The following is an 18,034-nucleotide window of genomic DNA, read 5'->3' on the forward strand; positions in this document are numbered from 1 at the left end:
CCTGGCCTAAGTGGTTGGGATATGTCACATTCCTCGGCAAAGCACATGTCAATCTGCAAGGAAATGCTGGCAGGAAATAAGAGGAACCAAGTTACTTTGAAGGGAGAGACTTTTGTTACCCTTTTCATGGATCAGATTCTAGAAGAAAAGGATAATTTCTCCTAACCATAAAATCTGTAAAAATGATTGGGAATCCAATTAGAACCGCTCAGCATGGACCAAGGGGACCAAGAATTCTCATGGCAATAGGTGCTTGAAAGTCTGATGTCCTCTTGCTGTCAGTCAGAAGTCAAGAGGTGGGCCTGGGCAGCACCCTCTGGAAACTTCTCTGGGATTTCCCCAATAAAACTGGAGTGGGAGAGGGGCACATTGTCCCTCTCTGAAAGGACCCGCTGTGTCCCTTGGTAGTATCCCTTTTCCCTTTTCCTATCCCTTCAATAAACTCATCTCTGTTATTCTGAATGACATGTCTGAAACCTTTCTGACTTGATGGCAAGAACTGCGGTTTGACGGGGTTGGGGGACCGTCTTCGCGGTGCCTCAGTTTCTTGAAAGTTCCCAGCCCTGTAACAGGTGTAAATCTCCGCTGTGGTCTCATTACTCAGAGATGCATTCAGGTTGACGCTCAGATCAACCCTTGGATGTTTCTAGGTCTCCACCTCCCTTGCTTTCTCCTCTGGGTGGGTTTGAAAGAGAACTCCCGAGTCACAGACCATGAGAACTCACTTAAAAGACTGTTGAAGGGCCGGGGTTGTGGCTCAGTGGCAGAGGGCTTGCCTAGCACGTGGGAGGCACCAGGTTCCAGCCTCAGCGCCACATAACAAATAAAATAAAGGCATCTGTCCATCTACCACTACAAAATAAAATAAAATAAAATTAGATTGAAAAAAAGACTGTTGATATATTCTTGTCCCCATTCTTTCCCTCCCCACTTCCTTCACCCTCCCTTCTGCTTCCAGAGCTCTGCCACCAGGAGCTGGGAACCTCAGGGGGCTTCGAGGATGGAAACTGAACAACAGGGTCATTTCTGAGCAGATGGGAATAGAGAATATTGCAGTTTGGAGGTGAAAACGGCCCTGGAGCCCACCGGAAGACTCGCACTCAGGTCTTCCGTCTGGTAGTGATCAGTCACCCTTGGGCCTCTTAGTAGGTCATTTTCTCAGGTTGAAAATGGAGACATAGAAAAATGGGAAAAGGGTGTGGAGGGACAAAGAGCAGGCTGCTCTCGGATTTTGTTTCACAAGGAATTATTGCTTCTTCTGATAGACAGCTGTCACTGTTGCAGAAGACTAATTCTTGGCCACTCACTGATGGTGCAATCAATTTTTAATGGACATCAAACCAAAGCTTGATTGCTTAACGCTGTTACCGCCTTGTTGCCTGAATGACTCTGTAGGTTGGCGGGGCTCCTTGTAGACAGGGCTGAGGAGGCTGACCTCTGCTGTTCCTTTTTGTGTATTTTGAATCTGCTGTACCGAGTGGTTGGGATGGCCTCCCTCACCCGTCTCACAATTAGGAAGCTTTTGATTGGGGGTCCTTATGCCCAAACCCGTGAGCTAGCCTTTATTCACATCGTCATCTCAGGGTTATGGCAAGCGGGAAAAGCAAAAATCGCAACATACCAGGCTCTTTGGGTCACATTTGCTAAATTGGTCGATCAAGCATAGATTTCAGGAGGAGAGGAATAGATAGATGCTGTTCTACATGGGAGGAGCTGCAAATCCACCAGACAAAGGGGACGCCAAGTGACAGAACGAGATGCATTCATGGACACTACTGCAGCCCACCTGAAAAAGCTTGCTGCTTAAAATCCTTACATGTAAATTTGAGGAGGGACAGAGATTCAGAGGGTGGCTAGCCCTCAGTGGTCCCTCCCCAGAGAGAAGGCATCGGGTATTAGAGTACACAGCTCCCGGGATCATTCCACACGCTCTTTGCCCTCACAAGCAGCCGCGGCACCCTGCATTCTGGGATAACTGATCCTCATCCTGCCTCTCCCAGCCTTGGCCCGCCCCTGAGCCCTCCTGCATCTCCAGCCTCAAGTGAAGCAGGGGTACTTGTTCTCTGGTTCTCCCCTAAACAAGTGCTTCCTCCACCAGTAATATGGGTGACAGAGACTGTGCTTCAGAGCAAGGTCTTGATCAGGACATTATGGAGCACGTGGCCAAGAGAACATGCTAAGCCTTGAGCTTGTCCTGACATTTCCAGGCAGATATGTTCTCAAGACCCTTGTTGTATTCCACACACCTTATTTCTGGTGACCGCAGAGTGCTGCCCTGTGGCTGGCCCTCTTCCCCCCATTAGAACTTTGGTCCTCCTAATGAAGGATCCAAATCCCACCAGTTACTGGGCGCTGCCAGGTATTCTCCTAGGAGCATGTGAGATTTCTGAGCTGGTATTTATATCCTCCCACTCAGGGTGACCCGTGGCCCTAAAGGCACGGTGGCCTTTTATTATGAGTCAGTCAAGCAGGGGTAAAATGTGATCTTGTTGCTGTTTTATTTAATCGTCTTTTTCTGGTGCTAGGAATTGTAGATCTCTTTGCATATCTGTTAGCATTTCAGCTGCCTCATCCGCTCGCAGCCAAGTAATATCCTTTATCCACTGAAGTCAATTACATTTTTGTTTTATTTTTCAGGTGTTGTTATAGTCTGAGTTTTAATAATGTGTTGGTTTTGGTATTTTAAATACCTTCACACAAAAGCAAGCCAACTGGAATTGGAATTCAACTAGAATTTTGTTCTGATGGACAACAAATACAGGTTTCCCCCCATTTAAAAAATCTCATCCCCTTGCCTTCTTTTCCCTTGGTGGTCTTTGCAGAGGTCTACACTGTTAATTTTTAAAGAGCTGACCTTCTATTTCTGCCAGCCTCTATTTCTCTTGTCGGTTTTACCCCTAATTTTGACCTTTAACCCTTGTCACTTCTTTCCATCTTTTTAAATTTTTTTCATCTTCTTAAATTGAATGGTTAGCTCACTTAATTTTAACTTTTCATGTTTCCTGAGTATTAGATTTCATTCAGATTTTTGTAATTGTTAACATGGTGTATAATTAATAGTTAGCCTGGATAATTGATATTCTAATATGAAACCACCTGGACTTTTGACAGTTTTCGTTCTCCAAGAAGATATTTCTATGTAAATGTGTGTGCTTATACACATAACACTTTTTTTTGTATTTATTTTATTTGTTCTACTTAGTTGTACATGACAGCATTTCAATTCACTGTACACAAATGGAGTGCAACATGTCAATTCTCTGGTTGTACACAGTGTAGAGATGCACCGTTCATGCAATTATACATGTACCTAAATGATGTCTATCTTATTCCACCATCTTTCCTACACCTATGACCCCTTCCCACCCTCCCCTTTGCCCAATCCAAAGATCCTCTATTCTTTCCATGCCTTCCCCCCACCATCATAGATCAGCATCACTAATCAGAGAAAACATTTGGCCTTTAGTTTTCTGGGATTGGCTTACTTTGCTTAGCATAATATTCTCCAACTCCATTCATTTACCTGCAAATGCCACAATTTTATTCTGTTTTAATGCTGAGTAATATTCCATTGTGTAGATATACCACAGTTTCTTTATCCATTCATCTCTTGTGGGCATCTAGCTTGGTTCCACAGTTTAGCTATTGTGAATTCAGCTGCTATAAATATTGGTGGCTATGTCACAATTTTATGACTGATTTTAAGTCGTTTGTGTATAAACTGAGGAGTGGGATAGCTGGGTCAAATGGTGGTTCCATTCCAAGTTTGCTGAGGAATCTCCATTCTGCTTTCCAAAGTGGTTGCACCAATTTGCAGTTCCACCAGCCATGTATGAGTGTGCCTTTTCTCCCACATCCTCTCCAACACTTACTATTGCTTGTATTCTTGATAACTGACATTCTGACTGGGGTAAGATTAAATCAGAGTAGTTTTGATTTGCATTTCTCTAATTACTAGAGATGTTGAACATTTTTTCATGTATTTGTTGATCACATGTATATCTTCTTCTGAGAACTGTTTCGCTCCTTAGCCCATTTATTGATTGGGTTTTTTTTGTTGTTGTTGTTGTTTGATTTTTTTTTTTTTTTTTGTTTTGGTATTAAGTTTTTTTGAGTTCTTTGTATATCCTGGGGACTAGTGCTCTATCTGATTATAGTCTGGTATTGTGATGCCTCCTGCTTCACTTTTCTTGCTAAGGATTGCTTTGGCTATTCTGGGTTTCTTATTTTTCCAAATGAATTTCATCATTGCTTTTTCTCATCTATGAAGAATGTCATTGGGGTTTTAATAAGATTTGCATTTAATCTGTATAGCAGTTTCGGTAGTAGGGCCATTTTGACAATATCAAGTCTGCCTCACATTTATACATACTTACTGTGTAGCATTAATTGCCTGCTCATGTAGGGGAGGCAAAACCTTATTCTTTTAGGGTCTTTGGCCCTGAGAATCAGTTTGGCATAAAAACAGATCAACAGGAGGAATTACCTGTGGAATTGGGGAAGACTCTTCCCTGTACACTCTGAGGGTTCCAAAACCGAGTTTATGAAATAAACCCACAGCAGGTAGATCAAATGGAGAACATTCATGCAAATGTACTATGTGCAGGGGAGAATGGCAAAAAAGGAAAGTGGATATCCCCAAATCCAGTTGAGAGCTACAGGTGTAAATCCCTCTTCACAGAGGAAGGGGAGGGGTTCTGTCAGCAGCCTAGGAGAGCAGAGGACTTGGGGAAAAGTGGGCCTCCTGAGAAGCAGTGCTGACATATGGCAGCTGGTGTGGGTGTGGTGGGGACCTCAGCCCCCCTCCTGCAGTATGAACTCCCCTCCCCTGCTGGGCAAGGGGAAGGCAGAATGACCTTGAGTCCTTCTGGAGCATCTGTCTTTAGGCAGGTGGGGCTTTTCCAAGCCCCTCCCTGTGTTTGCTGTTCCCCAAGTGCCCTGGGTCTGAAGCCACAGCATACCCAGGTGGGTACTTCAGGGTGGCATTTCTGAAACCCCTTCTCCAGCAGACGGTTTATTAAATATGTGACCATGGGGAGCCTTCATGAGGAAATGAAGACCCAAAGAAGTGGTGAAAGCCAAATGTTCAAATACCAGTTTGAACAAAGAGAGGAAATTGAGGGAAAGCAACTAAACGAAATGGAGAGACGGAAAGGATTATTTTGGCCAAGTCTGTTTGTACAGAATTCTCTCAGACTGCTTGCTTCCTGTCCTTGATGACAAACACATGTCTTTTCTGGTGTAGAGGAGGGCAGCCTTCAAACGGGAATGTCATCTCCTGTTTTCAGAAAACAGAAAGGGCCGCAGTCTCCGTGCGCAGGCAGCTGTTGAAGTGCCTTGGGCTCCAGGGCGCAGTGTCCTGGCCGGCCGTGCCCCGAGCCTGCGCCGAGTGGTTGGTTTTTGTGGAATTGTCCCCCACCTCCTTCCTTCTTAGAGGGAGGATTCACCCCTCCTCAGAAACACTCCCAGATCAGGCAGTGGCCATAGGAGGTTTCAGCGTCCCCCGAGAGGAGCACTGCGAGTGGCCGCGCAGGACTCGACCGGCAGAGCTGGGCACATAGCGGAGCTGCGAGGGCCTGGCACCCTCCTCTCCCCACTTCACTGCGCGGACTCTTACCCGGAGGTGTCGACCTTTTCGGTTCTGTTGAAGGAGCAGCACAGTCTCTAGAAGTCAGAGTGTCTGCTAAGACTCAACGTGTGACACCTGTAAGTCCCCGAGTGAGCGAGCTTATCCGACCTGTTGGTGATGGGTCAACGGGCAATAGGCAGCCGGACTGAGGGAACAGGAAGGCGTAAAGGGGGCCTTGTTTAGATTGTGAGGTGTTGGGCTGTGAGGTGTCCCCCCAAAGCTCACGTCTGAGACTCTGCAAGAAGGTCTAGAGAGCAAATGACCGGGCTGTGAGGGCCTTAAGCCCATCAGTGGGTTAATCCCCGATGGGATTCACTGGGCGGCCGCTGCGGGTGGGTAGGGTGGGGCTGGGGGACGTGGGCCTGGGGCTGTGGCTTTGGGATGGACATTTTGTATCTGGCCAGTGGAGTCCTGTCTCCTCTGCTTCCTACTCATCCAGGGAGCGGCTTCCCTCTGCCCTGATGTGCAGCCTCACCTGGACCCTGGGGAATGGAGCCTGTGGACTGAGACGGCTGAAACCGGACAACCTCTTCCTCCTCTAACATTGTTCTAATCAGGTCTTTTAGTCACAGCAGCAAAAAATCTAACTAAAACAGTTAGGGAGGGCAGCTTTTAAAAATGTGGAGTAAAATACAGTTTAGAAGATTTTTGTTTGTTTGTTTTTAATTTTAACTAACCAACCAGTATATCCTCCTTTAATTTTCATACATTGTTTTGAGTTAATTATAATACGATTTCATTTTGTTCTGCTTAATTATCCTAAGATAATTCCTACCCCAGCAATAGATATTTAATAAAAATAAATTTAATAAGGAATAATTTACACACAAAAAGGTACCTGTATTAATTATACAAATCAATGAGATTTTTATTTGTTGTGGGGCATGTTGCTCAGAAAACACACAAAGTCCCAGTTTTGTCCAAATTGAAGAATCTTGATTTAGCCTGCCAGCCAGAGACTCTCCCCACACTTTCATTTCTTCCTTCCTTCCTTCCTTCCTTCCTTCCTTCCCTCCCTCCCTCCCTCCCTCTTTCTTTTCTTTTCTTTTCTTTTCTTTTCTTTTCTTTTCTTTCTTTCATATTGAGACAGGGTCTCACCAAGTTGCTTACTTAGGGCCTCACTAAATTGCTAAGGGTGGCTTTGAACTTGTGATCTTCCTGCCGCAACCTCCCAAACTGCTGGGATTATAGGAATACACCACCATAACTGGCCAAAGATATTTTTTAAGAGAATAAAGATGTCAGTGTAGGCGAAAATGCCTGTAATACATGTTGGGCAATGAGCTTGTGCCTGAAATTTAAAAAACTAAAAAATTATTTTAAACCATCAAGAAAACAATATGTTATGGACTGAATTGTGCCCCCCTGTGTGTATCTATAGTGAAGGCTTCACCCACATTGGGCTATATTGTTGAGGGCCACAGCCGAGTCGGTATGATGCATGGCATTTTTGCCAGAACTAGTGGTTGAGAGGTGACGCCAGCAAGCCATTGAGATGATGATGGTTATGTTAAGCTGTGTATTCAATTATATATTAGATCCCTGCTGTCCACGTCGGCCTGCTACTTTGGAGTTCTGCTGGTTGGGGAAGTGCTGGAGGAGGGATTTCCGGTTGGTGTGTGGTGTGTCCCAGGAGAAGGCCACCAGCGGGAGTTCAGAAATAAAGTTTGTTCCTGCTTGAGTGGCTCCTGATTTGTGCCCAGCCAGACTGCGGCACTATATTTGGAGATAGGGCCTTTAGGGAGGTAATTAAGTTAAAACGGGTCAGAGAGGTGTGGCTCTAATCTGATAGGTCTGGTGTCCTTATAAGAAGAGGAAAAGAAAGGATATCATTCTCTTTATAAAAGGCCATGTGAAGATCCAGAGAGAAAGTGACCATTCAAGCCAGAGGGAGCCCTCACCAGGGCTTGCACCTCCATCTGGGATTTCTGACCTTCTGAACTGTGAGAAGATACATTCCTCATGTTTCTGCTGCCCAGCCTAGAGTATTTTGTCATAGTCCAGGCCGACTAGGACAGGATCCACTGAAAAGGAAGGGAGACACAGAGAGTAAAACCACAGCAAGGTCCAGAGCACGTCTGCTACAGGCAACAGCTTTGGAAAAGACCAGTAGGAGCTGTAAGCAGTGGCATGTGCCTGAAATCGCAGCCATTCAGGAGGCTGAGGTGGAAAGATCCTGAGTTCAAGGTCACCCTGGGTCACATAGCAAAACTCATCTCAAAAAATATTTTCTATTAAAGAAAAAAATCTGTTAGGAAGGACATGGAATGATAGGAACTCTGTATAGATTTTACTCAGATTTTGATTTGTGAGGCTCATTCATTTGAGTTTATTGTCATAGTTTATTTTTCATGCAAGCCACTTTCAGAAACAGTTTCATAGTTGGTCCAACAATTCTGTTCCTAGATATACAAACAGACATGTGCACACAGATAACCAAGACCCATGCACAGGAATATCCACAGCATTATTTGTAATAGCTGGAAAGCAACAGCTTGATGCCCATCAAGAGTGGAATAGATATCTAAATTGTGATACATTCATAAAATGAAACATTGTAGAACAAGAAAAACGAATTTTAATCACAGATACACAGCAGCACATGAAGTTGTTCAAACCTGAGTTTCTGAAAGACTAGATGTTCTCAAAAGATTCTATACTATTTCCATTTTACACATATTTCAAAAACAGTTGTACTCTCGTGCTAGAAACCAGGACAGTAGTTGTGCTGTGGAAAAAGGGGGAAGCTCTGGGCCTTTGGCTGCAGGGTGACTGGTGTGGTGATTACAGTGGGGTCACTCTGTGTCCATGCACTGAGCTTTCCATTCCTGTTTTGTTAGGATTTTGTTTACATGTGATGCTCCCCTATAGAAGTTTAATGAATATTGATTTCTACGAAGACCAATTGCTTTTCAATGAGAAGAGTTTAAAACATCCAGAATAAATTTTAAACCTCCAATTTGCTTTATAGGTAGGTTTATGTGTTGCTTAACTCATTTTTTTCTTCTATAAATATTGAAATAATAAGTTATTGCACAATTAAGAATCATATAGTATAATATGTGTTTTTATAAATCAAAGGATAAAATCAACCCACTAGATATTTTCGGAGTTGCCTGATGCTATTTCTCATGCCACCCTTTCTCCCTGTTGTGAAACACAAATTTATGTGTCATCTCCAACATGCCCCAAGCCTTATTTTAGACCAGAACACTGCTGCACCCCACACAGGCAGGGTCTAGGCTCATGCACTTGGGTCTTGCGCTCTCTCTGAAGAACCAGCAGGTAAGTGAACACCTTTCTGTCCAGTGAACACCAGGACTGGAAGGTGCCAAACTGTAGCCTCCTCCCACTCAGCAGGAGGCCTTTCCAGATTCCTCCAAGTTTAGAGTTCTCCAGTCACAGCGTGCTTTCCAGAGAGTTTGGAAGAAGGAGTGATAAATTAGTTCACAGAGGGCACCTACTGATTCTTAGGCAATAAAACTCTTTCTAGCTTCTTTTTTACTCTTAGATTGACTGTGATCAGCACAGATTTGAGGGGAAATATCTGCACATAAGCTAATGTTGCCCTTTAAAACTCCGGGGGGGATTCTGGAGTGGTGCTGGGAGAGCAGGACAGAATCTCTACAGAACTTTCCCCAGCAAAAATAAAAGCCTAGTGACCCTGGCTCCAAATGTCCCTCAATTATTTGAAAAGCTAGAATCTACAATTTGTCTAAAACTGAAGAATAAGACTGTCAAGGGCTAGAAGGAAATTCTCCTTCAAAGAATAGCCTGACAGCTCCCTGGGAGACATCCTGCAGCTACCTATCTCCCTGGAACATCCTGCAGTTATCAGGATCATCAGCTGGCAGTTTTACCACCCACATCCAGCAATTGCTGATTAGAGAGCTTCCCTATCCCCAGCATATAAATACCCCTGTGTGAACAATAAAAATTTGCAGCTTGATCAGAACTCCTGTCTTGCTGTCATCCTTCTGTGTCTCTTGTCCCTTCATTCCTCCCCATCTAGGTTCGCTGCCCTATTGATGTGTCCTGCCGGTCGGGACATAAGACCAGTAAGGGTGGACATTCTTTCCCATGTTTTATAAAGGTCATCAATCCTCAATTAAAATAGTGTGCTGCTTGGTGCTTGAACAGGCAGAAAGATCGATGCAAAAGAGAAGTCCAGAAATAGACAGTAAAGGAACATTTCATCATGGGAAGGAAAGATGGAGTTCCAAGTAGTGTTAGGACACACAGAGAGCCATCTATAAAATGCAGCTTACCAGGATAAATTCTAAATAGATGAAAGATTTAAATATAAAAACAAGACACTCAGAAATATTTTTTTCAAATGGGGTAAATCCTTTTGTTTCTTATAGTGACAAAGACCTGTGTATAACTCACTCAAAATTTAATTGCATAAAAATAAAAAGATGGCAAGCAGAATTTATCACAAAGTTAAAAGACTGTCTGGCAAAAGTGTATTTTTCAACTCATATACAGATATTTTGGAAGCAGAACTATTATTCCTTACACAATGTATATCATGTACCTGTGCAAAGAACTGAATACGGCCTCTGTGCCCTTCTGCCCCCAGCTCCAGCCAGACTGCCCAGTGGACAGTGGTGGACACGCCTGCTTGACCTACTACAGGGTGGGGAGGGAAAGAGTTCCCATGTTTCTGTTTCTATAAAGAAACACTGGAAGGGACAGACTGTGTGGACAGGATGGGAGTTTGGAACTGAACTTTTCAGCGTATATCTGTTCACGTAGTTTGGATTTTTGAAACAATATATTGTTTAAAAATAAAGTGAAATTAAAAAGATGTGGTCAATGCTAGTTGAGGTCTGATAACATTTTGTCCTTAACTATTAGTATTTGTTTTAAAAATTGCATTAGTATTATTTTACTACAAAATGAAATTTGCAATGTTACTTTTTACCCTTTGATATAGAAAAAAAAGAAGTCCTACTTTTGGGAACATATTCTGAGGCAGATTTGAAAATGATCATGTAATTTTTGTTAAATGTATGTGTATATTTAAATCCATAGGGCACTGGTTAAACCACGGGACATACACCAACGGAGTATCATGGGAAGTCAGTAGACCACCATTTGCTAAACAGCTGATTAATGACTAACATTTGTGCTTTAATACAGCTCTACTTTAATGTGCAGATTAACATCTTTTTTTCTAATTTAAATTTACATGTGCACATTGTCACATAACTGAAGAATATATTACAGTGTAAAGAAAAGAATAAATTCATCCCCACCCAAAATATTTTCCTTTCGTACTTTGGCCACACTGGACACAATAAAACCTATGATTAAGATGAGAGAGTCCTGTGCATCTCCCCCTTCAGCTCTCTCTCCTGTTTATGTGTGACCATTGTCAATTTCAAAAAAATCGTTATTTGTCCTCTTTGCCTCTTTAAGGAGGCCCTGCTTATTTTCAGTCCTGGAAATCACAGAACTCCTGTGCTTTTCTTTTTCTCTTGAAAGGACTTCATAGGCAGAGACAAAAACACCTCATTTCCAGGACGTGCTTTCTTTAGTGTGTTCTGTTTCAATACATTCCAAACAGGCTGAGATCTGTAGTTTGAAAAACGCTGCTTGAATCCAATCCCTTAACTTTCAAATAAGAATACAATATAAACATAATTTTTTATTTGGATTTATTCATGAAAAATGTCCAGGGCCAGTTCCCCTGCATCCCTGATATGGATGCTTTTGGAATCAGATCTTCCCCCTTTCTCTAAACTCTTCTCTACTTTAGCTACCCCTTGGAGGCCTCACCAAATCCCATGGCTTTAAATACCATCCACATACCAAAGACTCTCAGATTTATGACTCAAATGAAGTCCATCCTCCCCCAGAACTTCTCTCCTCAAGACCACCAGTGATTCCATGCTGCTAATCCAAGAAATTATTCTTGGGCATCCATCCACACTTCCGTCCACAGCAGTCGATGCAGTTGATTACCCCCTGTTCTACTCGGAAATCTCACAAACTGCATAGTTTCTGATTTTCCCTTTCCCACCTCCACCAGTGCACACTTAATTCTCTCTTATAGAGAGAAAAACATCTCACTCTTCTAGTTAAGACTTTCAGCCACATCAAGTTTGAGGGCCTAGCATTTATGAAAGCATTAAACAAATTGAAATCCTACCAACGCATAAAGAAAATGTAGCAACCATTCATTATTGTTTTAAAGTAAAATAAGACTGGAAGGAAAGCAAAGATAATGCAGATACCAAAAATTGATATTAAATGTCATCTTTTTTTTTGGGGGGAGGTGGGTACCGGGGATGGAACTCAGGGGCATTCAACCACTGAGCCATATCCCCAGCCCTACTTTGTATTTTACTTAGAGACAGGGTTTTACTGAGTTCCTTAGCACTTTGCCATTGCTGAGGCTGTCTTGGAACTTGCAATCCTCCTGCCTCAGCCTCCCGACCAGCTGGGATTACAAGTGTGTGCCACTGTGCCTGGCATTAATAAATATCATCTTAAAGGACACTTAATATCATATTAACTAATATTATGTTAATTAAAACCAAGAACTAAAAATTTAAAATGCCTTCAAAAATTATTATTCTGCTTTACTTTGGAGATTTGTAGCAAAGTTTGTAAAAAATAAATTTCATGATGTTCATGTTGAGGAAAACAAAATGGATAGATTTATTTTGTTATTAACTATAAGACATCCATAGGGGTTTTATTTTGAAGAGAAAAGAAAAAAAGTAGAATTTCAGAAATTGGTAAGAGCTGGATACAAGATATCAGCACACTTTTCCCCTCCCAGCAGTGAGATCTAAGAAAGCAAGAACTCTTATTCACATTAAAACAACAAAAAAACCTATAAATGAATTAGGAATAAAAATTAAGACAAGTACATGGAGTTCAGGAGGAAAAAAACAACAAATCCTATTATATAAATAATAAATTATAAATGTTTTATTTCAGTTTATTGGGAAAATGGATGAAGTATTTAATAAATGGGTTTGGAACAGCTGCCCATCCTTCTGGGAGAATGTTACTCAGATTCTGTGTTCACAATATAAATTCTAGCTGGATTAGACAATTTATCTTTTTTTAAGATAAAACAAACAACAAAAGAAACTTTATAAAGAAAATGTAGTAGTAGTGTAGTAGTGTATAATTTCTTAACCCAAACTGGAAACTTTGAAGTCATAAGACAAATTTATTATTAAAACAATATTTAAAAAACCCCACATACCCAATACAAGCTTTTGCATACAAATGGGAAGTACATCACAGGAAATAAAAACACAGGTAATGAGTGTTTTTTCACTGTTGTGACCAAAACAGCTGAACAAAAAAACACAACTTGGAAAGTCTCTTTGGAGCTCAGTTTGAGTCTCAGTCCATAGACGGAGGGCTCCACTCCTTGGTAAGGCTAGACTGAACGTGAGGGTGAAGACCTTCTCCCAAACATATACTCACCCACTTCCAGCCAGACCCTGCCTTCTTATACACAGCTAATCCCTATAAGGGGCTTCACGAATCAATTATGCTAAAACCCTCATAACCCAACCAGCTTAATTCCAAAACTTCTCTTCATGTTTCCAACGTGACAAGTTAGATTGGTGTCAACTAAGGAAACTGTATCAAGCTCTTTTCCTGAATCACGTAGGTGGCTCTTAAAAGAGCCGTTGGGTCACTGGAAAGTTTCCAGCCAGGATTTTCACTTTTTCTTGGGGGCTGCCTTCTTGGGCTTGGCAGCAGTCTTTGGCTTGGTCACCTTCGCCTTGGTCGCCTTGGGCTTCACCGCCTTGGTCTTAGCAGGGCTTCTGGCTACCTTCTTTGGCTTCACGACCTTAGGCTTCTTAGGGCTCTTAGACGACTTCTTCGCCATTGCGGGTTTTTTTGCCTTCTTCGGAGTCTTGACATTCTTCTTCACCGCGGCCCCTGCGGGCTTTTTGGGCTTCTTTGAAGAGCCCGCGGACTTGGCCTTAGCTGCCAATTTTGTGGTGCTGGGCTTGGCTTCCCCGGAGGCCGCCTTCTTGTTGAGCTTGAAGGAGCCGGAGGCGCCGGTGCCCTTGGTCTGCACCAGGGTGCCCTTGCTCACGAGGCTCTTGAGGCCCAGCTTGATGCGGCTGTTGTTCTTCTCAACGTCGTAGCCGGCGGCCGCCAGCGCCTTCTTGAGCGCAGCCAGGGACACGCCGCTGCGCTCCTTGGAGGAGGACACCGCCTGGACGATAAGCTCGGACACTGAGGGGCCTGCAGGCTTCTTCTTGGCGGTGGCCGCCGTCTTGGCGGGCTTCTTTGCCTTCTTGCCCGCGGAAGGCTTCTCGGGGGCGGCCGCCATAGCGGCTTGGGCGGCCGGCGCCGTCTCGGACATGGCGACTGCTACTAAAGAAGTGAACTGGCTAGACTTGGCGGAGCGGGAGGCCCGTCGCGGACCCGCGCGGCGTATTTATAGAGCGGGGCTGCGCAGTGATTGGTGCACGCAGGTGCCCGCCCCTCGCACCTAGCGCCGCGCGCAGCGGAGGCCCTCGCCCGTCCGGGGGCGCTGGACTTCCCTCTGTGCGCTCTAAAGCATCCTTAGAGCCGCCCCTGAGGCTTGGTGCGATGGACGCTGTAGGCCGAGCAGGGTCGGGCAGTACTGTCTACTAACACCAAACGGTGTAACCTCCCTCTCGAAAAGCAGCCCCTATTGTGGGAGAGGGGTGCCCTTTCTAAGTGAGACAAAAAAATCCAAGGGGCGTCCCTTGAAACTGCTAGAAGGTGCTCTGTCCCTAATGCTCGCTTCTCACTTTTTAAACTATGTAAAGGATCGTGTATTGGATGGTGGGGGAGCTAGAGGAAGGCGAGGCCTTGCCTCAGGTTTAGGACCGGTTTTCATCCGTGCGGTCTGGTTTCTTAGCAACGGAGAAAAGCTGTCTGGTGCACACCTTGCACATATTTTGGTCAAAGAACAGGTCGTGGGAAACTATAGAATTCACTAAACCCAGTTACCATACTCCGTGTGTGGGGAACCGTCTGAAAACAGTTTCTTCAATCGCAACTTACTCCTGCGGTCCGGCGCGCTTCTCTGGTTCTGGGTGCCCTTTCATCCTCAAACCCGAGGTCTACAACATCCATCCACTGGCAGCCCAGAACCGCCCATCCGCCCTAGCAACGCAGACTTGGGCTCTCGAAGGAGCCTAGGAGCCTAGGAGAGGCAATCATTAAACGCTGGAAGGACTAAGCGGTTCCCTGAAAGGCATTGTATCAAGAAGTTAGGTCCCCTTTGTGTGAAAACAAGAGGGCACGCCCCTGACATAAGATTTCAAGGCAATTTCCCTTTAATTTGTGTTTGACAGTACATTAACTTCAAAAGCAACTGCATGATAAAACGATTTAACATTAAGAACTAATGGCTATAAACTAAAGAAAGAATGAAATATTGTTAAACTGTCATCCTTTTCTACAACACTGCCCTGGGTAATGGCCCAAGGACTCCGGGGAACAAGGCAGTGACTTCTCATTCCCGCGTGCATCCTTGCAGTTTTCAAACAAGTCCGCACTGGCCTATGACCCCTGAGATTTCCCTACTATCTTTTAGAGCACGAGATAATGTAATCGTCCCAGACTCCTATTGTGCCCATCTTCTTTACTGCCTCGAATTTTATTAAGAAGCTGTTTCAAATACATTAAGTGATTTCTAAGAATTTGGAAGATCAACTGGAAACGGAAGTAAGTATCTTACTTTGAAAGGGATAGTAAATTACAAAGTGCACGTTCACAAGAAAGACTTAATTTTTTTTTGTTAAGGAAACTTTGAAAAACATAAACCTTTCTTAGTGTAATAAACAAAGCATGTAATAAAATGAAGCTTTTAAAACGGAAAGACTACAAATTCTCAGAGGCATAATTGGTTTCCACACTGCTTTCTCATTCAAATAATGGTTTGTCTTTGTTTCCACTGTTAAAAAGTGCGGCTTCAGATTAAGTGGCACCCCTCCACACAAATGAAGGATGCTAGATGTGCTTTCTAAATGGCTACCAGAAAAAAATAGAATAAACCAATGAAAAGATAGAAGCTTCTGTTAAAACAATATCCAATATTTTAATGTTTGAGGCACAATTTGCAAGGTTCAATTATGCTCTTTGCAGTGTGGACTCCAGTTTCTCTTAGTCGAGGTCCACCGCCTGCTTCACGAGGGGCCACGACTTCAAGCTGGGTGGGCTGGCGCGCTACTGTACGTGGCGGCAGCGCTGGAGTGGCAGCCACCGCCATTTCTCACCTGGCAAAGCGCTAAGTATAGAATTCAGGAAAACATTGATCACCTGACAAAAAGGACTCCTATTACAGACTCGTTTGGGAGAAATAATATTATTTACTTTACGAGATTATGCTTTTGCAGGTTTCAACGAAGGTCGTTAGTCAACTAAAACATTACTAAAGGAGTCGCATTTTCAGACACTAACCATGAATCGGGTACTCGGCATGATAAGTCAAGAACGTTTCCGGGGAGCGGGTTAGCAATGTTCACTTAATCGTAACACTCCCCGGGAACTGAGGGTTAAACAGATTGGAGAACTACTGTAGCATGAAAATCAGGGTCTAATTTATAAATAGATAAAAGTACGCTTTGAGAATATAAGGATCAGATATGAAAGACGAAGAAAGTTAAAAAAAGAAAAAAAAACTGAAAAGAACAGAGGGTATAACCGAGTAGCCAATGAAACTGCATTTTTTGGACAATTTCACAATAAACCAATCAGAGCCTGCCACGTAGAGCAAAACATTTTTAATCATCCAATCGCTGCACTTTACATACTATAAATATTAGTAATGCAGCTGACCGACATTTCCCTTGCTGTTGGGTAGCTTCAGTTTTACTGAAATGGCTCGTACTAAGCAAACGGCTCGTAAGTCTACTGGCGGCAAGGCCCCGCGCAAGCAGCTGGCCACCAAGGCCGCTCGCAAGAGCGCCCCGGCCACCGGCGGCGTCAAGAAGCCTCACCGCTACCGGCCCGGCACCGTGGCGCTGCGCGAGATCCGCCGCTACCAGAAGTCCACCGAGCTGCTGATCCGCAAGCTGCCGTTCCAGCGCCTGGTGCGCGAGATCGCGCAGGACTTCAAGACCGACCTACGCTTCCAGAGCTCGGCCGTCATGGCTCTGCAGGAGGCCTGCGAGGCCTACCTGGTGGGTCTGTTCGAGGACACCAACCTGTGCGCCATCCACGCCAAGCGCGTCACCATCATGCCCAAGGACATCCAGCTGGCCCGCCGCATCCGCGGGGAAAGGGCGTAGTTAGGTTTCCAGTTTCATTTTTGCCAAAGGCTCTTTTCAGAGCCACCCACATTCTCAAATAAGGCAGCTGTGAAAACACTTTAAGAAGGCCAATCACTTAATGACATTGCACTTCACTTGTTCTTACATGCCATGGGGAGTTCGAGGGACATCAGTAATACACTTCAAAGGCTAGAACGACCGAGTTTAAGCACCACAGGAATCACATCCCAATCCTAAATTTAAAAAGAAATTTGTTGTTTAGCTCAAATAAATCACCATGAGGAAGACTGATAGAAACAAGGCGAATTAGTGGGTTAATTCCCTGATGGGATTAACTGCGTGGCAACTGAAGGTCAGTAGGGAGTGGCCAGAAGAGATGGGCTTTGGGATATATCATGCGAGCCACTTGCCTTCACCACACTCTTCTGCCTCATCTTAAGCCCCAAGGAATGCAGCTGGCTGTCTAAGGACTGAGACCTCTGAAACTATGAGCCATCTAAATAAACCTTTCCTCCCATAAGAAAAAAAAAAAAAATATGGACAGACTCCAGACCCACAAGCCCCATTTTTTTCACCACATAAAGACATTTAGAATTTCTCACTTAAAATGTTTTTGCAGTAAATGAGTTTACATTTAAATGCTAAATTAGTTCCGGAAAGAATAAAGAAAGCAAAGACCAGTGGTAGAGCTGCCTTGGCGCCTGCCGCTTCCCGGGGACTAGGAGGAGGGCTTAGGGGCGGGGACTGTAGACGTCACGTTTCCCGCCCGCGCGCTTTCCATTCTTTACATTTGCTAGGGGCGGAGAGGAGGGGCGAGGTAGGTATATAAGGGTCGGCTCTGCGTGGCTTCCTCACTTGGTGTTTGATCTTCGGTAACCATGTCTGGCAGGGGCAAGGGCGGAAAGGGCCTGGGCAAAGGCGGCGCCAAGCGCCACCGCAAAGTCCTGCGGGACAACATCCAGGGCATCACCAAGCCCGCCATCCGCCGCCTGGCCCGCCGTGGCGGCGTCAAGCGCATCTCCGGGCTCATCTACGAGGAGACGCGCGGCGTGCTCAAGGTGTTCCTGGAGAACGTGATCCGCGACGCCGTCACCTACACGGAGCATGCCAAGCGCAAGACGGTCACGGCCATGGACGTGGTCTACGCGCTCAAGCGCCAGGGCCGCAC

At 44.5% G+C, this 18,034-nt stretch overlaps 3 protein-coding genes across 3 annotated transcripts in view; 2 read left to right on the forward strand and 1 right to left on the reverse strand.

The window, feature by feature from the left end:
• Nucleotides 1-12,801: 12,801 nt before the first annotated feature.
• On the reverse strand, nt 12,802-14,029 carry H1-1 (H1.1 linker histone, cluster member). The gene has a single exon (XM_015494209.2). It carries the CDS (start codon nt 13,980-13,982, stop codon nt 13,326-13,328), a length of 657 nt encoding a protein of 218 aa, XP_015349695.1. The 5' UTR covers nt 13,983-14,029; the 3' UTR covers nt 12,802-13,325.
• Nucleotides 14,030-16,425: 2,396 nt separating this feature from the next.
• The window catches only part of LOC107149308 (histone H3.1), a 10,454-nt gene continuing 8,845 nt past the window's right edge, over nt 16,426-18,034 (forward strand). The window contains exon 1 of the mRNA XM_015494105.2: nt 16,426-16,883. Coding sequence (XP_015349591.1) covers nt 16,474-16,883 — 410 coding nt within the window. The 5' untranslated portion in view covers nt 16,426-16,473. The remainder of the gene's footprint in view (nt 16,884-18,034) is intronic.
• Nucleotides 17,645-18,034, forward strand: part of LOC125615553 (histone H4-like) — a 4,519-nt gene continuing 4,129 nt past the window's right edge. The window contains exon 1 of the mRNA XM_048799709.1: nt 17,645-18,030. Within this exon, the coding sequence (XP_048655666.1) occupies nt 17,745-18,030 (286 nt within the window). The 5' untranslated portion in view covers nt 17,645-17,744. The remainder of the gene's footprint in view (nt 18,031-18,034) is intronic.

This window comes from Marmota marmota, unplaced genomic scaffold (genome assembly GCF_001458135.2).
Source record: "Marmota marmota marmota unplaced genomic scaffold, marMar, whole genome shotgun sequence".
NCBI lineage: Eukaryota > Metazoa > Chordata > Mammalia > Rodentia > Sciuridae > Marmota > Marmota marmota.

Coding starts and splice junctions, on each gene's coding strand:
- H1-1 (XM_015494209.2), bottom strand. CDS start 13,982: ATGTCCGAGACGGCGCCGGCCGCCCAAGCCGCTATGGCGGCCGCCCCC.